Below are 22796 nucleotides of genomic sequence, written 5' to 3' on the forward strand. Positions count from 1 at the left end.
CTGCCTAAAACGACAGGTGGCGGTGGGCGGGACGTGTTGGAAGCTCAATGTTGATTGACAGTGAGTTTAAACCAATCGCCGCACTCGTGTAAGGCAGCGTGCCAAGTAGGTGGGCGGGGCGGCAGGATGTTAGCCTGCGTGCTGCAACATGAGCTAACTGCGGCAGGATGACACTGCAGAGACTCGGAACCGATTATGTTTAGTTGCTCAAAGTGAGTCACCGACCTGAGGCTGTTCCCCCCGTGTCCCAACTGAGTCTCCCTGTACCCGGCTGTGTCCCCGCTGCTCTGACACAAACTCCCGGTGAGTAACAGGTCACACCGCCGGAGCTGGAGCTCAGGAGGTAGCCTCAGGAAGTACATACATACACACACACGTACCGCACGTTTGTTTTCTGTGTGTGTGTGTTCTTGCATGGATATCTTTGTGAGGACCAAGACATTCTGTATTATGTTTGCAAATGTCCTCACTATGAATGCAAAATGTGTGTGTGTGTCTGCACACATGTGTCAATATATTAACATACTGTAAAAATAAATGCATACATCACCAGAACCAAGTCATATTTACAGTCACATTTAGCTTATTTCCATTTGTATTATTGATATATTGATGGGGCGACTCTGTGGTGGCGAAAATAAGTTTTTAAGTAGGTTTTTTTTTGTAATGGCCAGTGATTAGACAGGTGTTGGAATAGGAGCCTGGTTGTAGGTCTGTCTGTGGACTTGCGTCTATTTTTTCTTATTCTTCTAATAGTTTACGACAGGCAGTACACTGAGATGTGTAATGGTCGTTTACTACATCTATCTATAAATTCAAAGATTGTTTTTTAATTGCATATTTGTCAAACTTGGCAGGCTTCAAACTTAGCAGGTGACTTGTTGTGGCGCTTTTCCACTTTATAGTTCCAGCACAGCTCGACTCGATTTGGTAACGCTTTCCATGACATCATAGCTCCTCCTTAGCGTGGGTGGAGTCATCACAACACGGCGTGAAACTGCCATGATGTGGTTTTTCTACGCGACACAAACACACAAACGAGTGACTTGTAAAGCAGTTGTTTTGGGTGTTACTGAATCATTAGAATCAGTCGATTAAAAAGATTTGTTCACAGAATGATTCAGTACTTCCTGCCTGAGCGGAGCACAGACTCCGTCTGACACGGTCACTGAACTCAAATACAACTGAACATGGTCGTGATTGAGCTCACGATCACGATTTTAGACATTTCCTTTGCTAAATGTTGGAGAGTAACGCATGTTTTCAGGGATTTTTTGAAGTCTTTAACTGATCATAACTATAACTGTTTGACATTGATCGCTTTGTGCTGGTTGCTGCGCCCATGACTCTTCAGTGACAACACTCTCTGACCAGTCAGTGGCCGGCAGTCTGTTGATGTCACATTTAGGCTCAGAATTTGGAACTATATGTAGGATTTTTACGTCTTTGTTTTTTGTTTCTTGTGTCGGACGTCACACTCATGACAGAATGAAAGTGCTGGTGTGTGGTCGCATGAACGGAACCGTAAAAGTGAAAAAGACGAGACTCTTAAATGAGCTTGTGCATGAAGCGTCGAGTGACCGTAAAGATGCAGGCTCCCCCTTGTGGCACGTCAAAGCAAATCATCGCCAGGCCTTTTTCTTCAGTCACAAATATCGCGATAATATAAATTCACTATTGGGCAACTTAGATGCAATAAAATTTTGTTTGAGCGCTAGTGTAAAACTACGGAGTGTGTGTGTGTGTGTGTGTGTGTGCAGGTCACAGCAGTGAGTGGGCAGGACTGTCTCACACATGCAGGCAGGTTGTGTGTGTGTGTGTGGGTGTGTAGGCTTTGTGTGGAGCTCAGACTCAGAGCAGCAGATCAGTGACCTTCCTCTGAGCTGACGATGACGAGGACGTCTGTTGTTCTCTGACACTAGCTGGGTTGTTTTTTCCACTTTGGGACCATTTTTCCACTTTTTAATTTGAATAAATAAATCTGTGGGCTCCCTGTGAGTCGGCGTATCTGCCACCAAGGCTGCTTCCTGTCCACAGATCGTACAGTTGACTGTTTTTAGAGTTTTTACGCAGACTGTGCCAAAATGTCTCTACTTGTAGCTGGTAAGTGAACGCATCTCGGTCGATGTTCGCGACATGTTCAGGGACTTTTTTCTTCAAAATTTAAAACAGTTTTAAATTTAAATAATTATTTTCAATTCTTAGTTTTTTTAAATTATTTTAACACATCGGAGCAAAACTTTAAGGATTTGTTGTCAGAAGTACGTTTAAAAATGTTACCCAATAAGAGACATGTCAATCATTTTTGCGATTAATTTCAAATCTGTGCCGGTTAAGTTTCTCAATATTTACCTGAGTTCATGTTTCATTTGCTGTGTGAGCAAAAAAAATCATCCTGACATTTATTGACCATTTTTTAAATCGTTCTTGTTTTTGCTTCGCCTGAAAATTGTTTTTGTAAAACTTTTCAAATTCTCTTAAACTGTCTTTATTTAAATATTTATTTTAAACTTCTTTTATTGGGAGAAATTTAAATTTACTGATTAGGAACAAAAATGTTGCCCAAATAAAGAGATATCGATAATAATTGAGGTAAATTTGTGTCAGTGTTCATGTTTAATTTGCTGCGTGAGCAAAAAAATAATAATCCTGGCATTTATTGACCATTTTTGAAATCTTTCTTGAATGTTTTTTGCATAGCCTAAAAATTCTTTGTGTAAAATGGTTCAAATTCTATTTATTATTGATCAAATTTATTTATACAATCATTATGTACAATTGTATGGAACTTTGTTTAGAGATTTAACAAAAATACATTCAACGTGTACAGTGTATACCTTGATTTTATTTATTTTTAATAAATTTCTTTTATCCTTTATCTGCAAAGTGATAATAATCAGATCAATGGGAAATACTATTGTGTTTAGCGAATTTCACTAAATGTTTTTTTATGATATTTATAGACTTGAACAAGTTAGATTTTATTCTGTCTATGTGTAAATTGTGTGTGTGTGTGTGTGTATAATGTGTTACTGTGTAACGTCAGAGCTGCAGAAGAACAAACAGCTGATGGACTCAACGATGACAGACTGTAGAATTTGTCCGTCAAAGGTCACGGTCGTAAGGACTTTGCAAAATTATTTTTCGTAGAGTCACGTGACCACCGAGGTCATGAACTCGGATAGCCCGAGATGTGTTCGCGTTTCGGATTTATGAACTGGAATGCAGTGAACTCGGGGTGACGTGACTCCCAATACAGTTCTGAGTAAAACAGTACAGCTTAATTTCAGCCTTTCTTTTTTGTCTCTCCTGGTTTTTAACGTTTTATTAAATAAGGTTGGGTTAAAATGTGACAGAAAAGTAAAAATGAACGCTTGACTATTTGCAGACCTGACCAGAGGACAGATGACGGAGTTCCAGGAGAAGCTGCGGCAGCAGCACGAGGAGTTGATGCACCGTGAGCTGGAGGCGCTGCTCGCTACGGGCAACAAAGCGGAGGCGGAGGTGAGAGAGAGAAACTGTCACGTTTTGTGAGTCCTGTGAAAACATTTTTTGTCATAAATTTGTCTTATTTTGAAGATTTGTTGGTTGTGTTTTAGTATGAATAAACATAAACGGAGGCTTTTATTTTGAAAAAGTTTTGAGCTGGATTTTATTTGCACAGGTTGTGGTTTAGTGTGGACAAATAGAAATTGGGATGTCTTTTTTGAAAACCGTGGTAATAAAATAAATTGTTGTTGCTTAAAGAAAATAAATCCCTGCTGACCTTTTTAACCATCATGTTCCTCATTGAGAGGATTTCTGTTACTAGGCAACCAAGTGCTTTCCTGTTTATATGTGAATGGTCATGTGACCTGCGTTTTCAGGTGTGTCAGTGTGGACTGAGAAGTCGCCGTAACGTTAAGTAGCCTTGAAATTATTTACTTTTAACAGACGACCTGTAGCTACAGTTCATCTTTCCGAGTGAAAACTTGTGATTCTTTTGAATCTACAGAACAAATGTTTGTGTTATCACACACACACACACACACACACACAGTGTGAGTGTGAGTGACCGGCTGGTGAAACAGGAGGTGAACAACCCAGGAACCATGTGACACATCGCAACAGATGTTTAAACTGAGATAAATATCACACAGGATGTGGTTAGAATTTTTATTTTTTATTTTGTTATAGATTTGAAAAAAAGGTCAAAGCTCCGCCCCCAAAACTGGAGTGACATGTTTTCTAACATGATTTTTTTTTTTTTCAAATTTAGAAAATTTTTAATCTTATTACAGCGTATTGTAACTTTTTTTTTTTTTTTTTTACATAAAACATTTTGTAAAAATTTTGGTAACATGAGTTGTTTTTTTTTTACTTTAATCGAGTAATCATTTGGTCCATAAAATGTTGATCAGTGTTTCTCAAACCTAGAGAGGATGATGTTCTCAATTGTCTTGTTTCGTCCAAAAACCATTATTCACATTTAAGAAGCTAAAAATCTGAATCTTAAAAACACTCAAACCGATTAATCCAGTGTCAAAATAGTCGATGAGTAATTAATAATCGATTAATAATCAAGTAATTGTTTCAGACCTGGTTTTAGCATTACAGCATATTTCAACTAGTTACATTTTTTGAATTGTTTTTGTAACATTACAACAGTGTCAAACTTTGAACTTTTTTAAAAGTAACACTGTTTTTTGTAATGTCACATTTTCCCAAAATTTTGCTAACGTCAAACTGATTTTTGTAAAAAAATTGGTAGCGTGACTCGTGTTTTTCGGTACATTAGTAAATCGTTTTTTGCGTGCAATTTTATTTGTTCACGTCATGGTTTTTCTGTTACATTATTGACATGTTTTGGTTAATTGGTCGTTTTAATAACAGTATTAGGAGGACCAAGCTTTAACATCTGAGTTCAAATTGATCAGAAACCGATTCTCTGGTCTTCTGAATAGTACTAGTTTCTGTTTTTTCATCTCTAATCACTGTTCTCTTCTCCCATGTCTCAGATCTCCAGGAAAGACTTTGATGGCTTCAAGAACCTCTTCCACAGATTCCTGCGGGTCAAAGGTCCTTCAGTCGAGTGGCCCAAGATCAACCGGCCGCCAGAGGAAGCGGTAAGCGTCGCACGCTCTTCACCAAATCTCAAAGAGTTTCAGGCGCTCGTCGTCTGTCCTCTTGTCCAACGTCAGCAAACTGTTACAAACCGACGCCATGAGCAACATGTGACCAGTTTATATTTAGACCACATAAAGTCCTGGTCTGGTTCACTAACACACAATGTAAAGGTTGTAATGAACAAAACCATGTCCGTCTCACACACACTTCCATTGGTTGTGCTAAGCTAGGCCAACTAGCTGCCAGACCGCTGGTTTAAATGATTCAGCTACAACAGAACAGAGACGGTCGTCAAACTAAAGAAACCTGATCTGACGGTCGGCATGGTGACATTTCTCACCCACACATATATACACACACACACACACACAGCTGACTGAAGGTTAGCACTAAGAATAGTTTGACCACTGCAGCATTCAAAGTCTTGTTTTAGATAAGTCACATGTACACACACACACACAGCTGTTTTAAGATGTAGATTATATAATGACACACACACACGCGTCATCCATAAAGTCGTTAAAGGTCAGAGGTCATCTGTCGGTGCAGTTTGTTCGCATTTCCTGATTACAAACACTGTCCTAATGCTGACAAAGCTGCGGGCGTCGGGTGATTAACGTGGACAAAAAAGACTGAAACAGGCTTCACTTCACACCAGTGGATTTTAATGGAGAACGTTCTCTCTCTACTTGTCACCTTTGAACAGTTAACTAAAGAGTTTTTATCTAAGTTCAACTCATTACTTGGATGTGGGGATAAAGCGGCGCGTAGAAAAAGGAGATTCGGTTTTTGGTTTCGGCCAACAATTTTCATTTCGGTGCGTCCCTGATCAACATTGTTGTTAACGTTGTTACTAAATGTTAACTCAACATTTAGTTACCAACTTGAGTAACATTATCTCATCTGCTTCCTTTGTCCATATTTGCGAACATTTGAAAACGTAACAATATTACCGAAGAGTAATAGGGCCACATGTAAAAAGATCTTTTGAAAGAAAGTAAAAAAAACACAGTATGAATTTTGAGATTAAAGTCAGAATTCTTAGAAAAAAGTCGGACTTTAATCTCGGAATTCGTGCAGTTTGTGGTGGCACTAATACTCTTCCGATATCAGTCTGATACAGTCATATTAGACCCTTTATGAACGTATGAAGCTGTTAACGACACATTTGTGCTGAGTCATTACAATTCCCCAACTGAGTCACCAAGTACTGTACAGGAGTCAGCTAAAATGCCTTTGCTGATTTTCCAATTGACATTTTTAACAGTGTGCAGAGTGAAGCATGTGATCAAATTTTCTTAAACTGAGTCTTAACTTTAAAGCGCTTTTTTCTCTTCATCTCTTTACTCGCGCTTAAACCAGTGTTTGACGGCGTGTCTCTTCAGATCCAGCCCTACGAGAAGATCAAAGCCAAGGGTCTCCCCGCCGACATCGCCGCCAGCCTCAACAAGCTGGCCGTGGTCAAACTGAATGGCGGTCTGGGGACCAGCATGGGCTGCAAGGGCCCCAAGAGTCTGATCAGCGTCCGCAGCGAGAACACGTTCCTGGACCTGACGGTGCAGCAGATCGAGGTAGAGACGCAGCGACTCGAGGCGGTGACCGTCGAGCTGAACTCGGCTCTGAACCTGTTTGTTTTCTTCTTCTTCTTCAGCATCTGAACAAAACCTTCAACGCCAACGTTCCACTGGTTCTGATGAACTCGTTCAACACGGACGAAGACACGAATAAAATCCTGCAGAAATACAAACACCATCGAGTTAATATACACACATTCAACCAGAGCAGGTAACACACACACACGCACACACACACGCCTTCCTTAAGCAGTCCATGTCTAACCCCAACATTAACCTTAACCACAAGTCCGATCTTCGTCCTAGCCTTAAGCAGTTCCTCAGAAATGAGATTCTGCCTCATCAGGACTAGGTTTTGGTCTTCATGAGGACAGATTTTAGTCACTGGACAATAAAATCTACATCAATTTAAGTCTACGATTATGATAAAAATACGTTCACGTCTTTATCTCACTGACCTTTCCAACAGGAAACTGAAGTTTGTAAACCACTCATTCTCCCACACCAAACCCTATAGAGCAGAAGTCACTAAGAGAAGGACTGGACCCAGACGCCGTCCTATATGGACCTGGACCTACAGTCAATAAATTATTTAAGTATTTTAAATTTTGACAGGGCGCTTCTATTTTGACCGGCGCAGCTTCTCTAGACTTTACGGTACTGGTTTAGCGAATCAGGAAATCCACTGACCAATTGCATTCGAGTTAAGCCGTCCCACGTGATGCCATTAAAGCCAATCAAATGTCTGTATTCCATGAACATTGCAAACAAAGCGAGTGGCAGACGGAGAGATGAGTGAGCGACACAGCGAGAGACAAGTGAGCCAGAGAAAAATAGCGAAACATGGCACTCTCTAAGAAGAAAAACTTTCACCTCTGAATGGACAGACTCATGTTCATTCTTCCCTCTGGATGCACAAAACCAGTCTGTCTCATGACCAGAGACCGTGGCACTCATAAAAAAGTGGCAACGTGAAACGCCACTATGAGACAAAGCACAAAGTTTCAAAGTTCAAATGTGCTATTTTGTCACTTCAGTGTTTGAAATCGTCTGTTCAGATTGACCTGAGTGACACTGAGTGACCACACGAGGCAGCAGTAGACCAGCAGCTCTTGTGTCCCCGCAAGCTAAAATCACTAATTCTCTCTGGGGGGTTTGGTAAATCTGGATCAATGTAAAACACCATGTGAACGAGATGAAACCTGGTAACGTTCCACTCGCAGGTATCCAAGAATCAACAAAGAGTCTCTGCTGCCCGTCGCCAAACACCTGGGAATGAGCGGCGACAACACGGATGCGTGGTACCCGCCGGGACACGGCGACATCTACGCCAGCTTCCACAACTCGGGGCTGCTGGACCAACTCATCTCGGAGGGGAAGGAGTACATCTTCGTGTCCAACATCGACAACTTGGGCGCCACCGTTGACCTCTTCATCCTCCACCACCTGATGAGTCAGCCGGCAGACAAACGCTGCGAGTTCATCATGGAGGTCACCGACAAGACCAGAGCCGACGTCAAGGTAAGGTCACTGCGAATGCAACAACAGAGCCCCGTTTAGTCAGTTGCCGTTTTCTCACTGTTTTCCTGTTTCCTCTGCACAGGGCGGGACGCTGATCCAGTACGAGGATCATCTGAGGCTGCTGGAGATCGCACAAGTGCCGAAGGCTCACGTCGACGAGTTCAAGTCCGTCACCAAGTTCAAGATTTTCAACACCAACAACCTGTGGATCTCACTGCCGGCCATCAAGAGGCTGCAGGAGCAGAACCAGATGGACCTGGAGATCATCGTCAACCCCAAGGTGGCGCTCTCACTCACTCACCTGCACACCTGTCAGCAATGTTTCCACAATTTTTGACGTGTTAGATCTTTGACTTTAGCGTTAAAATGTCACAAAAATCAATGGACATTTCCCATTTCTTTAAAGTTTTTCCATGTTTCCAACCTTATTTTACAACATTTTTACAATGTTTTTGACTTTTTTTACAACATTTTTACGATGTTATCAAACTTACTTTACATTTTTAACATGTTTTTGACACCTTACTTTACTTTGACATTTTGACACCGTACTTTATTATGACATTTTTATGTTTTTGACACCTTACTTTACTTTGACATTTTGACACCGTACTTTATTATGACATTTTTATGTTTTGACTCCTTACTTTACTTTTACATTTTGACAATGTTTTTGACTCCTTACTTTACTTTTACATTTTTACGATGTTTTTGACTCCTTACTTTACTTTTACATTTTTACGATGTTTTTGACTCCTTACTTTACTTTTACATTTTTACAATGTTTTTGACACCTGACTTTACTATGACATTTTTACAATGTTTTTGACACCTGACTTTACTGTGACATTTTTACAATGTTTTTGACTCCTGACTGTACTATGACATTTTTATGATATTTTCAACTCCTTACTTTACTTTTAAATTTTTATGATGTTTTTGAAACCTTACTTTACTTTTATATTTTTACAATGTTTTTGACTCTTTACTTTACTTTTACATCTTTATGATGTTTTTGACTTGTGTAAAACCATATAGAAAACTTTAAAATGGTCATACATAACATTTTTCTGACTCTTGGGTAAAACAGCCGAATCTGTCCGCAGACCTTGGACGGCGGCCTGAACGTCATCCAGTTGGAGACGGCGGTGGGCGCTGCAATCAAGAGCTTTAAAAACGCCATGGGTGTGAACGTCCCGCGCAGCCGCTTCCTGCCGGTGAAGACGTCATCTGACCTCCTGCTGGTGATGTCAAACCTCTACAGTCTGGACGCTGGCTCGCTCACCATGAGCAAGAAGAGAGAGTTCCCCACGACGCCGCACGTCAAGCTGGGAAGCTCCTTCACCAAGGTCAGTGCGTCACTGCGGAGGAGGCGGGGCTTAGGTTGATCCCCATCATTACATTACTGAGGAGGAGCTTTCTTTGATCCTGTGAAACTTCATTTACACTTGGCTTTCAAACTTTATTCAATTCATTCAAATTTTATTGAGAATTCATGTAAACATCATATCATTAAAACTTAATTGAAATTCCATTTAAATTTGTCATCAAAATATTTAACTACAATGAAACGCTCACTTTTTAGAAACTTTTTGAAATCAAAAAAAACATTTTTTAAAAAATTTGTTAAGGTGTTTATGATGTCATTTTTTGTTTTGCAGGTTCAGGAATTTCTCGCCAGATTTGAGAACATTCCGGAAATGTTGGAGCTGGATCACCTCACGGTCTCCGGAGACGTCACCTTCGGGAAAAACGTTTCTTTGAAGGTAGAGATTCTGATGTCGTTGACCTTTGACCCTTTGAGTGAAAAGATGAAATGTATATTTTCTTTGAAATATCAGGAAAAAGAATTGCTGCTACAATTTTTGGTTGCTTAATCCTTTTATATTGAATTAAATGATAAATAATCAAGTTTAGAGCAAAACTAAATGATCCAGATTTAAACAAATATATAAAAAATTTGTTTAATTTTTATTTTTTTCAGGGAACCGTCATCATCATTGCGAATCACGGAGATCGGATCGATATTCCCGCCGGAGCAATGCTGGAGAATAAGATCGTCTCCGGAAACCTGCGCATCCTTGACCACTGAGGCTTCTAGGATGGTTTTCTCTATGAGGAGTTTGGGGTTTGGTTCCATGTTGGAGACAACAGACTAATAAAATCTACATCAGCTAAGTTTAAGATACTGCTGTCTATGATATCATAAGAACATGTTCACGTCTTTATCTCACTGTTAGACAGACTTTTCCAACAGGAAACTGAAGTTTGTAAAACCACTCACTCTCCCACACCAAAGTCCATAGAGAAAATCAGTGATTTTAACATCACAGCACACAGGAGTTGTTGATCCACTGCTGCCTCCATCACTGAGTTCAAATGTCTCATTTTTGTGACTTCTGTGTTGACCTCAGTGACATAAAGTGACCACAGGAGGCAGCAGTGGACCAACAGCTCTGTCTAACAGTGAGATAAAGACGTGGACATGTTCTTAAATCTCTGTAGATTTGTCCTTTTACCTTTGATAGAACCTTCTCAAACAGACTGTGCATGATGGCCGCCAGCTTAGCTGAGATTTCTGAGATGTGGTCGTTGTAGTCCTGTATAAAAAACGTAAAAACTAAAACAGGTCATGTGTTCTGTTCATTTTCAGGTGTGTGTGTGAGTGTGTGTTTCAGTGCGTTTACCTTGGTGATGTGGTCAAAGTGTCGGAGGACGCTGAACTGTTTGTGCTGCAGTTTGGTCTCGAAGTGAGTTCTGATGACGGGAATGTAGTGAACGACCAGCTGCAGGCAGTGGGAGGCTAATGCTACACACACACACTTTAGGGTTCATACGCCTTTAAAACACGTCAAATTCAAGCAATTTCAATAACATATCCTAAGTCCCCTTTTTTAATCACAGTAAAAAAAGATTGTATCATGCTACATAAACCAGCGGTTCCCAAAGTCTGGGTTGTGACCCACAGAGGGGTCACGGGAGATTTTTTGGGGTCCCTAAACAAATTCCCAAAACAATTTAATTGAGATTGGAGCGCGTGTGTTTCAAGAAAACATGACAAAAAGTAACCAGTAAAAGTACTTTGTACTACTTGTGCATGAATACAAGAGGTATTGTCCAATAAAACTGAAACCATGAAGTACTAAAACAAACTGTATTTTATATGATTTTTTTTTTATTTACTTGTGTCCCTTTGACGACTGGGGCCAGATAGGAATGCTGGTGGGCCAGTTTTGGCATGCGGGCCACCAGTTGGTGACCTGTTTTTTTATGGTCCTCACAAAGAGACGCATACAGGAACGTGCGTGTGCTGCTGGTTGTGGTACTGAGGTTTTTGGTTGTGATGGTTTTGAGTCCAACAACCTGGGCGCCCAGAACCAGCTGACAGCTGGAGAGAAACACAAGGAGAAAGTTTTATTTTTAAATTAAAATTAAATCTCAGAATTCTGACATTTTGTTTAATCTCAGAATTATGAATTTCTCTTTAATCTCAGAATTCATGCGGTTTTATTTTATTTTTAATTCTCTTTCAAAAAATAATAATACTCTTCTGTAATGTAACTACTTTTCTGTGTTATTGTTATTTTTACTCATAGAGTGGTTTATGATGGATTACGATGGGGTTATTCGTCATTTTCATCTTCCTATGTTATTCAAGCAAGTTGTATTTTGAAAAGATCAAGAGGAAGTTGATACAGTTCAGGAAGTCCCGCCTCCAGCGTTGCTCTGATTGGCTAGAGCAGAGTGCGAGTGTGCGGATGAGCCAATCAGAGGCAGAGAAGCAGATTCACAGCGGTTTATCAGAGCGGAGACGAACACACAAAACACGCTGAGATTTCCTTTTTGTTTTATTTGTTGTTAGTGAAATTTTGAGTTTAAGCCACAAGAACTTCAATTAAGCTTATACCTCATGTTAACCAGCAGAAGTTAGTCTATGTTGGGGGAGTTGTTCACAACATTTGTGGCCGGAGCAGAGACTTTAAATCCGCGACTTCGACGAGATTTTAGGAGAAAACCACACATTTCGGTAAGTTGTCTCTTCACATATTTCATTTCTCCTGAACCATAACCACTTTAAATTACCATTTTCTGCTTCTTAACATACTGTTTTGTTTATCGGAGTTGTTTCTACGTCAGTTTTTGAATTTGTTCCACGTCAACATAAAAGAGCCAAAGGTTAAAGTAGGAGAATCGCAATTTAAATCACAAACTCGAGAAGACAAAAATAATGTCTGTGTTTAAAAATAAAATAAAATAAAATATCGTTATACTCCAGGTCAAGCCACAACAAGTGGAAATTAGGACATAATAAATCGAAATAATGACACATAATGTTCTAATTAGGAGAGGAAAAGAGTCACGCGTGTGACCAAGAGACACAAATGACAAAAAATTGTGAAATAAAAATTTAAAATTACATGTTACATGCTAAATTAGGGACTGAACAGCTATAATTATGAGGGAAAGTATATAATTATGAGGGAAAGTAGTGTCATAAAAGTAATAAGATGGGATTTAATAAAGAGTTGTAATTATGGGATAGAAAGTCATAATTATGAAATAAAATGTCTTCTGAGACAAAACGTTATAAAAAGAATTGTTTGGGTTACAAAAAGACATTATGTGATAAAAAGATAAAAGTATGAACTTTTAACTGTGAGGTTTTAAAAAAAGTTTAATTAATGAGACAAATACTTACTTTATTATATGAGATAGAAAGTGTGAAATGAAATATTTATATCACCATATTATCATCATCATTTTAAAGTTGACATGATGGGGCATGTCCACTTATTATGACACAAAAGTCATAGTTATGAGAGAAACTAATAACTATTATAATTTTGAGCTTAAAGAATTAAAATAATGAGATGGAAATTCATAATTTTGAAATAAAAAAGTTTAAATCATGAGGCGAAGAAGTTATAATTATGCAAATAAAGTCATATGGGTGACAAAAATACATAATTATGACCTAAAAAAAAGTTTAACGTGAAAAGTACTTTTGTTATGAATAGAATGAGATATAACAATATCTAAAAATTGTAAAATAAAGAGTTAAGAAACTTAAGTTTTGAAGTCAAAAGTTACAATTATGAGGGAAAAGCCACGTGGGTGACTAAATGACACAAAATAAGTATGAGAAAGTAATAAATGTGAAATAAGAAGTTAAAATTTAAGATAAACAATTGGAATTATTAGCCTAATTTAAGTCTAAATTATTGGACAAATCTTAAGTTATGAGTGTAAAAAAGTTATGTGAGGGACTCAAAGTCATAGTAGTGAGATAAACTGTTATAGTTATGAGTTTAAAGTTGTAATTATGACACAAAGTCATAATTGTGAACTAAAAAGTGACAAAAGTGAAAAATCAAAAGTTATTTTATGGCTATGTTTATGTTTGTTTATTCAAGTAATTACACTTACGTCTGTGTGTGTGTCTGCTGCGTCCAGCTGTCCCTCTTTTGTTCTGTCCACACAAACTGATTAACATGCACCGTCCCAGCAGAGCATCTGTCCCTGCACACGCCGTCTTTGTCCCATTAAAACGTCAAGTTTGTCCCTTCCTTCCCTTTTGTGTTCTACAACTGTCCGCGCGCATACGTTAGTCCCCGAGTAGAAAATCACTGACTATATAAAGACAAACCGTGGCTGAATATAAGGACAGTTACTGGCTGTATATGTCCATGATCATTGGCTGTATAAGCATCATCTAAATATGTCGGGATATACAGCTGATGAGCGGTCACTGATCGTCTATATGTATATACAGCCAATGACTGTCTTCATATAAAGCAAAAATGTCTTTACATATAGCCAAGCATTGCCTTTATATATGACCAAGGTTTGTCTTTATATACAGCGTATCATTGTCTTTATATACAGCCAATCATTTTATTTATAAGAAATAGACAAAGATCGTATAGCCAATCATTGCCTTTATATACAACCAATCGTTGTCTTTATACAAAAATCATTGTCTGTATATACAGCCAAAGATTGTCTTTATAAACAGCCAAGGATTGTGTTTATATAGTCATTGATTGTTCTTTTATACAGCCAATGTTTGCCTTTATACACAGCCAATCATTGTATTTATATACAGCCAATATTTGTCTTTATACAAAGCAAAAAAAAGTTTTTATATACAGCCAACATTTGTCTTTATAGGCCATATGACCATCTTTGTAAAATTCAATTCAATGATAAATATCAGAATATGATCATCAAACACTTGAAGATAAATGAAGATATAAAGATATAAATGATAAATGTCGTTTCCATGGCAACTGGTCGTGTGAAGAGCCTCGACTCCACAGAGCTTTGTCTAGTTCAGCCTGACGATAAACAAATGACATCACTGCGTCACCGTCACGGGAGGAAAGAGAGTGGTTTGTTCCAGAGGAGTGATGATGACATCATCATCATCTTCTTCATCATCATCATCATCATCTTCTTCATCAGTCGCTGCCGTCCACTCACTGGAGCCTCCTCCTCACTGACTGTGTTCATGTTGTCACCATAAATAACTTTAACTTCTACCCATTGACTCGACCGGTTTCCCAGCAGGTAACTGGTTACTCTATTTTATTTATTATTTATTTCCATTATCTTCTATTAAAACCGTATAAAACGTATGAAAGTCCAAAGAAATCAAACACAAACGTGCTTTGTACATGTTTGTGCCCCCTACTGTTTAAAGTCAAACACGTCACGGCTGAATTCATCATAATAACCTGTTGTGTCGCGAGCCTAATGAATGAATACGTGAATATATATGAATGAATGAATGCTCCTGTCACAGTATAAAGGACTCTAACATCAGGTCCAGTGTTCTGCTCAGTGACTCACAGTCAATGGACACTTTGTTGCTCCCTGCACAAAGACAGTAGAGGCGTTTTGTGCGTGTGGCTCCAAAGTAGGGCAAAAAAAAATGATCGCGATAAACTCCTCCATTAGATATCACGACATGAATCAAATCAATATTTCCGTATGGCTGTGTGACGCGTCTCATAAATAATATTTGGATATTTTTAGTCTATATGTCGCGATATACGAGATTTAAGGGAGGGATATAAAGCTGCACAAACAAATGAACAACAAATAACACATATTTACATTTCTGAAAACAAATTTAAGAAGAACCTCAAACAAATGAGCAAAATTTGAAACAAATTTACATTTTTGGTACAATAATAAAAAAAACGCTTTGTTTCCAAAAATGTAAATGTGTTTTCAACTTTTTTTTTTCGGGATTAGTTAAGGTTTTTTTTTTTTTTCATTTTCATAATTTGTTTTCGAAAATATATATTGGTCTCAAGCACTTTGTAATAATGCTTTGCACTTCCAGGCCACCATACAAAACACTGTAAATACACCTGATTGTTTTTTTGTGTCTGTCCCCAACTGTACAGCAACCTTTGTGAAAGGCGCTTTATAAATCTATGTTATTATTTTATTATTAAAATAAAATAGAATCTACTGTTCATGATCTGTATTACAAATCCTAAAATACACTTATTACTTTCATTTCAGATTAAACCTGCTTTATTTCTTTAGATGAAGGATATTTACGTGTGTTCGACATGTTCAAATTCTGCTAGAACACAAATAATTAAGATGAGAATGAAATATGATGTTTGTTTTGGTTTGTGAAGGTGACGCCGTGAGGACGCCTTCGATGGAGACGCTCTGAAGACGACGCTGTCGTAAAAAGTCGTACTGATGTTTTCACTCAGGCAGGAAAACATCTCCACCTCCAACAAAGGAACCGTCAAATATGGAGAGCTCCTGGTGCTGGGGTAAGCTCACAGATTTTTGGAATTATAAGTAGATTTTGGAACTATAAGTAGATTTTGGAACTATAAGTAAATTTGGAATTATAAGTAGATTTTGGAATATAAGTAAATTTGGATAATAAGTAAATTTGGAATTATAAGTAGATTTTGGAATTATAAGTAGATTTGGAATTATAAGTAGATTTTGGAATTATAAGTAGATTCGGAATTATAGGTAGATTCGGAATTATATGTAGATTTTGGAATTATAAGTAGATTTTGGAACTATAAGTAGATTTAGAATTATAAGTAGATTTTTTGGAAGTATAAATAGATTTTGGAATTATAAGTAGATTTTGGAATTATAAGTAGATTTTGGAAGTATAAGTAGATTTTGGAATTATAAGTAGATTTTGGAATTATAAGTAGATTTTGGAATTATAAGTAGATTTAGAATTATAAGTAGATTTAGAATTATAAGTAGATTTTGGAACTATAAGTAGATTTAGAATTATAAGTAGATTTTGGAATTATAAGTAGATTTTGGAAGTATAAGTAGATTTTGGAATTATAAGTAGATTTTGGAACTATAAGTAGATTTAGAATTATAAGTAGATTTTGGAACTATAAGTAGATTTAGAATTATAAGTAGATTTTGGAACTATAAGTAGATTTAGAATTATAAGTAGATTTTGGAAGTATAAGTAGATTTTGGAATTATAAGTAGATATAATAATCAGTATATTGCCCTGTCCTACTGCTCATTAAGTTCAAATTTAAAAAATACAAACATGAGGTTACGTATCATGTGGTGCAGCTCGGGGTCGGTTGGTCAGCGCTTGTGTAAGAACAGAGGTAGCTGTAACTTTATCTGAAAGGCAGGAAGTTTGCTCTTTTACCTAAAAGAATGGACTTGGTCTCTTAACTGGCCTCAGATGTTTGTCTGACCTGCGGCCGGCGACCTCTGGCTCTGGAGATAACAACAACAACAACAACGACGACGACGGCCTCCAGCTAAAGCGGCGGCGCGTTTAAAAAGCTCCATACTCTCGGCTTTCAGGAAGTTTCAGGGTGAAGCGTCGTGAGTCACAGTGAGAATGTGTGTTTTCTAACAGGCGTCCTGATGCCTCGGGAAGATAATAACACGTGAAAGACACAAACAGACCGTGCCCCACTGTGTCTCACAGTCTGGACTGAAACTGACATTGCTTTGCTACTAGGCGTGCGGCGGTTCGGTTGTGGTTTTGGCTCGCAGTTTTTGGTTCCTGTTTTTTTCACATTTCACATTAAAACAAGGAAAACATGAAACTGAAGTTTGTAAACCGCTCACTCTCCCACACCAAAGTCCATAGAGAAAATCAGGGATTTTAACATCACAGCACACAGGAGTTGTTGATCCACTGCTGCCTCAATCACTGAGTTCAAATGTCTTATTTTGAGCTCAGATTGACCTCAGTGACACAAAGTGACCACACGAGGCAGCGGTTAGTAAATCGACTAAAGTGTGTGTATAGTGTGTTTTAAAGTGTTGATTGCTTTGTGTCGCAGGTGTAACGGTTCTCTGCCGGGCGGCGACAAAGGAAGACGGAAAAGTCGCTTTGCTCTGTGTCGCAGAAACAAAGCCAACGGGGTGAAACCGAGCACTGTCCACACGACCTGCACGCCACAGGCTGCCCAGGTAATAACACGTCCATCCATACGTTTCACTTTTCCACAGTTCCCGGCGGAGTCGCCACAGCATGACTGTAGAAGTAGATTTTGGAATTTTAAGTAGATTTTGGAACTATAAGTAGAATTTTTAAGTCGCGCTCATGACTCTTCAGTGACGACACTCTCTGACCGATCAGTGGCCGGCAGTCTGTCGACGTCACATTTCAGTATCGACTCGGCTCGCTTGTAACCTGGTCAGAGCAGGTGGGAAATGGGCCATTATTCTCAACCTTAACATACTTTGTAGAAAAACAACTAGGCTACTTCTTCACTTTTATCATGTGATTGTGCAGCAGCAGCACAGGGAGCACCATGTTCCTTCAGACCTAAAGTGAAAAACATGATTAAACAGTCAGAGTTGAGCACAATTGAATGTGTGTGTGTGTGTTGTTCTTCAGGCCGTCAGCAACAAGGTGCAGCACAGCATCTCTTACACTCAGTCCAGGACTCAGACGGTGGTGGTGGAGTACACTCACGACAGCGACACCGACATGTTCCAGGTCCGTATCTCCCACGATGAAAACCTGAAACACAGACGTGACAGGTTTGTGTATCTCGATCGCTTAGTCATGTGACAACAAAGCTGACCGTCGTTAAGCCTTCTGTTACCAATTTGGCACGCGCACGTCTCATCACCTCCGAGACCGTTTGTGATATCCAGAAAATTACGGACTGGAATAAGTGGATTTTGGAATTATAAGTAGATTTATTTAATTGCGACATAATCGTGTGTGTGAAAAAAGAATAAAAATGATTTTCGTTTACTTTACCCATTCATAAGGACATATCGGCTGTGGACAATGTGTCTTTTAAAAGGAAGTGTTGTAGTCAAGTGCATCTCTTTTTTACTTTATGCTGGTGTTTTTGAGTGGACAGCAAAGTAAGAATTTCATTGTACAGGGAAACGTGTTTCTTTACTGTGCATATGACAATAAACACTTTGAATCTTGAATCTTGAATCTAGGCAAGACCACCTAAACCGAGACCAAGTCGAGTATAGACCGACACAAGACCAAGACCATTAGCGTCGCTTTGCAAGACCGATACTGAGTAAAAATGCAGTCGATTTCGAGACGAGACCGAGACCTTCAAATAGTGGTCTCGAGACCAAGACCGATCTTGGGTACTACAACACTAGTAAGAGGTTTGGGAAACACAACAACGCAAAGACAGCGTTTTTAATTGTTTTTAATTGCGGCTCAAAAGAAGGAGTGGCTCAAAACTTTTGTGGATTTCTCCTGAGCTCGTTCTCGTGAGTTGTTTTGGTCGCCCTCTAGTGTTTACACTTCATTCAGTAAATCTACTCCCCGCAAGTTTTCGTACTCGACGAACTTTACCTACAACCGTTGCTAAAGTTGGAGCGTTACATTGTAAACCGCAATTTGCGCGATAATTGAATATATGCACGTTGTCAGCCAAACATTCAAAGACGTCCGACAGTAGGTGTCCGCAGAAGTTACCAAGAGTATTTAGCGAGTATTTAAGAACTAAATCCTATTTGTATTTGAGGCCATGACTCATTTTCTCCTTCTGTGTGATCGCAGGTTGGACGCTCGGGGGAGAATCCCATCGACTTCGTGGTCACCGACGTTGTTCCCGGTGCTTATGGCCAGAACACAGAGAGCTCGGCCGCTCAGAGCACGATTTCCCGTTTCGCCTGTCGCATCATCTGCCAGAGGAACCCGCCGTACTCGGCTCGGATCTACGCCGCAGGCTTCGACTCCCACAAGAACATCATCCTCGGGGTAGGACGCCGTGGAACCGCTGGTCCTCCAGCCTGTGCTCTGTCTGACGGTTTCTGTTGTTTTGTTGACTTTCACCACCGTTTACAGGAGAGGGCGGCCAAGTGGAGGATGGAGGACGGCCAGATGGACGGACTGACCACCAACGGCGTTCTGGTGATGCACCCGCGCCGCGGATTCAGCCGCGACTCGGGACCCGGCCTGTGGAGGGAAATCTCCGTGTGCGGCAACGTGTTCACGCTGCGTGAGACGAGATCGGCTCAGCAGAGGGGCAAGACGGTGAGTCCCACAGACGCACCGAGCAACTGCGATAAACATGCTAACATTTATCTCATTTTTGTTTTTTGTCATTAAGTGTTTGGTTTTTTGGGTTTTTTTTTAAACGAATTAAAGTTCTCTGACTTTTCAGCTTCTTGAATGTGAATATTTTCTGGTTTCTTTGCTGCAAATAACAAATAAACACTGATCAACATTTTATAGACTAAACAATTGATCGATAAGCGAAGTGTGATATTGACACTAAATTAGCACTGACTGCACGGTGAGCGCCCCCTGCTGCTGAGAACCAGCCTGAGACACAAAGGAAAAGTGTTTGGGTTTTTTTGCCACATAATCAAAGTTTCTCCTGATGATAAAATCTGAATTGATGACTGTAAACCACTCACTTTCCCGCACTAAACCTCATAGAGAAAATCAGTGATTTTAGCTGGTGGGGACACGGGAGCTGCTGGTCTACTGCTGCCTCGTGTGGTCACTTTGTGTCACTGAGGTAAATCAGAACAAAGGTTTTCAAATGCCGAAGTGTTTGACTTAAGATTTTAATGTCCTTTTTTTCTCGGTCATGTGATCTGTTTCTTTCAGATGTGGGTGGAGATTATTTCTTTGTCGTTCTCCGTGTTCTGACCAGTAACATCTCACTTGTCCTGTTGTTCCTCAGGTGTCCTCGGAGTCCAACGAGCTGGTGGACGGCTCGCTCATCGACCTGTGCGGTGCCACCCTGCTGTGGCGGACAGCTGAGGGCCTGGTGCACACTCCCACCGTCAAACACCTGGAGGCGCTGCGGCAGGAGCTGAACGCCGGGCGTCCGCAGTGCCCCGTGGGCTTCAACACGCTGGCCTTCCCCAGCCTGAGCCGCAAAGACGTGCCGGACGAGAAGCAGCCGTGGGCGTACCTGCGCTGCGGCCACGTGCACGGCTACCACAGCTGGGGCGGGCGCCGCGACCCCGAGGTGGAGGCGGAGTGTCAGGAGAGAGAGTGCCCCATGTGCCGGACGCGGGGCCCCTACAAGCCGCTGTGGCTGGGCTGCGAGGCGGGCTTCTACGTGGACGCAGAGTCCCCCACCCACGCCTTCGTCCCCTGCGGCCACGTCTGCTCGGAGAAGACGGCGGCGTACTGGAGTCAGATCCCGCTGCCACACGGCACGCACGCCTTCCACGCCGCCTGCCCGTTCTGTGTGCAGCCGCTGAGCGGAGACGTCGGCTGCGTCAGACTCATCTTCCAAAGCCCGCTGGACTAGAGACGCTCGGACGTCTGCAACTTCCTTAACTTAATATGTTTTAGTTTTTTTTATATATTTATGACTGTACGCTATGTTGACTTTATTATTTATTCCAGTACCTCTTCAGTCAGGTCTTTTTATTGTCTTGTAAATGAGAATTTAACAGCAGCCAGTTTGTCCCTTCAGCTGATTATCTATTAATTCAGGGAATCTGTGTCTGACTGTTAAATTCCGATTTCCGACTCCTACCGGAACGCGCAGCAATGCCTGGGCTCTGTGGTGAAAATACCAACTCGTACTCCCCGAACTGAGCTAATCCCAGATCATAACACTGCCCACTACTGGCTAAATTATTATGTATGAGTATGTGACCTTTTTTTGGGGGCCGGGCAGTGTATGTTACCTTCAAATAAGACTGTTGAACTTGCAATGCTGTTGCTAGGCAATAGGGAGATGAAAGGCAAAGACACGACCAGATGCTAAATTCTCGTTGCTCGCGCCAGTTACTCGAGTTGAAATATTTGAAAGTAAGTGGAAATATCGTGAAAGCTAATCAGCATTTAGAGTCTTCCGATGGATCAGAAATGCAGGACAGAAGAAATGGAGATGTCTCTGCCTTTTTTTGCAATAACGTAACGTAACACATCTGGGTAAACATGATAAACACGACATCATTTGAAGTGTTCATTTTGAAATGGCCGACATGGTTCCACTTCCTGCCACTGCAGAAACGAACCCTGGCAACTGAGGCCACACCCCCCACACAGTCTGCTGACCAATCTGGAATCGGTCATAGCTGTTAGTCATTATGTCTAAACTAACTATGTTAACACAAACTGATTAGAAACAACAATATCAGAGTGATGTATATCCCATTGGCTGATATGGAGGGGCCGGGCAGGGGGCGGGGGCAATCCATATGATTTGCTTCACTTTTGGCAGGTGTCACGATGTCATCAATCTTAAATCTATGCCCTAATTCTGCTGCCTCTTTGATGACTAAATGTTTTTAATTTAAAACAAACTTCACATTGTAAAAAAACAAACCAAAAAAAACGCTTAGGTGCTGCTGTCATGTGACTTGAAACGTCGACAATGACTGTAATTTATTTAATAAAATAAAACGCACACTGGAAACACAAGTGATTACAAACAGCCTACTCAAAAAAAAAAGCAAAGTTTTTTCTCATAGGAATGCATTAAGGGTCCAAAAAAGTAATGTTTTGATACTTATGACTTTTATACAATTGCAGTTTAGGTTTTGTGTTGTTGTTTTTTTAAATTAACCTTTTCTGATTTTATAATGAGTGTGTATTGCGCCCCGTTAGACTCTAACTGAAGGTCCATGTATACAAAATAATGACAAAAATCACAAAACAAACTCTCCCTGCTTACAAATCTCAACCTACACAGACATTTTTATATAAAAGCATTGCTGTGGTTGTTGTTTAACCCTGTGTGTTGTTTTCATTTTCATATGACTTGCGTGTTTTTCTTAAATCCAGGCAGAAGCGCAGAGTTCTAAACCAAACCTCCCACTGACTTCCATGAAGATGAGGGTGATTTTAAAACTGTCATTTCTTTGTCAGCTCGCACCCATTTTTCACAAATTTAAATGTGGGAGATCCTGAAAGCCTCCTGACACTCACAAACCAACAATTATTTATATACATATCTTTAAAACACATTGTTTTCCCTGTTTTTCCACCTGTTTTTGACAGAAACAGAAGCCACTATGTTTTTAGATGAAAAACGGAAAATCAAAGTGATTATTTTCAATATACTACATGCAAATTATAACAGACCGGGATCATGAATGACTGGGACGTGTCAATGAGAGGGAGGGGGGAATTGTGCCATCTAGTGG

General features: G+C 40.0%; 2 protein-coding genes across 4 annotated transcripts; both read left to right on the forward strand.

The window, feature by feature from the left end:
* The first annotated feature begins 108 nt into the window (after positions 1-108).
* On the forward strand, positions 109-10827 carry LOC122771074 (UTP--glucose-1-phosphate uridylyltransferase-like). Of its 2 annotated transcripts, none has more exons than XM_044028397.1 (10): positions 109-303; positions 3389-3504; positions 4998-5105; positions 6492-6677; positions 6758-6891; positions 7904-8201; positions 8284-8481; positions 9308-9550; positions 9863-9967; positions 10186-10827. In XM_044028397.1, the coding sequence occupies exons 2-10, from the start codon at positions 3406-3408 to the stop codon at positions 10291-10293; spliced, it is 1479 nt and encodes a 492-aa protein (XP_043884332.1). In that variant the 5' UTR covers positions 109-303; positions 3389-3405; the 3' UTR covers positions 10294-10827. The 2 variants fall into 2 exon arrangements, with proteins under 2 accessions (XP_043884332.1, XP_043884331.1); XM_044028396.1 differs by lacking the exon at positions 109-303 and adding an exon at positions 1856-2103.
* Positions 10828-11982: 1155 nt separating this feature from the next.
* On the forward strand, positions 11983-22381 carry LOC122770505 (E3 ubiquitin-protein ligase pellino homolog 1-like). Of its 2 annotated transcripts, XM_044027397.1 has the most exons (8): positions 11983-12228; positions 14667-14771; positions 15860-16003; positions 17528-17657; positions 18088-18189; positions 19234-19434; positions 19522-19710; positions 20369-22381. In XM_044027397.1, exons 3-8 carry the CDS (start codon positions 15927-15929, stop codon positions 20945-20947), a joined length of 1278 nt encoding a protein of 425 aa, XP_043883332.1. In that variant the 5' UTR covers positions 11983-12228; positions 14667-14771; positions 15860-15926; the 3' UTR covers positions 20948-22381. The 2 variants fall into 2 exon arrangements, with proteins under 2 accessions (XP_043883332.1, XP_043883331.1); XM_044027396.1 differs by lacking the exon at positions 14667-14771.
* The last annotated feature ends 415 nt before the right edge of the window (positions 22382-22796 follow it).

Source organism: Solea senegalensis, linkage group LG6 (assembly GCF_019176455.1).
Source record: "Solea senegalensis isolate Sse05_10M linkage group LG6, IFAPA_SoseM_1, whole genome shotgun sequence".
NCBI classification, from domain to species: Eukaryota; Metazoa; Chordata; class Actinopteri; order Pleuronectiformes; family Soleidae; genus Solea; species Solea senegalensis.

Coding starts and splice junctions, on each gene's coding strand:
- LOC122771074 (XM_044028396.1), top strand. Junction 8,202..8,283: donor AGACCAGAGCCGACGTCAAG/GTAAGGTCACTG, acceptor TCCTCTGCACAG/GGCGGGACGCTGATCCAGTA. Junction 8,482..9,307: donor AGATCATCGTCAACCCCAAG/GTGGCGCTCTCA, acceptor ATCTGTCCGCAG/ACCTTGGACGGCGGCCTGAA.
- LOC122770505 (XM_044027397.1), top strand. CDS start 15,927: ATGTTTTCACTCAGGCAGGAAAACATCTCCACCTCCAACAAAGGAACC. Junction 18,190..19,233: donor GCGACACCGACATGTTCCAG/GTCCGTATCTCC, acceptor GTGTGATCGCAG/GTTGGACGCTCGGGGGAGAA. Junction 19,711..20,368: donor CTCAGCAGAGGGGCAAGACG/GTGAGTCCCACA, acceptor GTTGTTCCTCAG/GTGTCCTCGGAGTCCAACGA.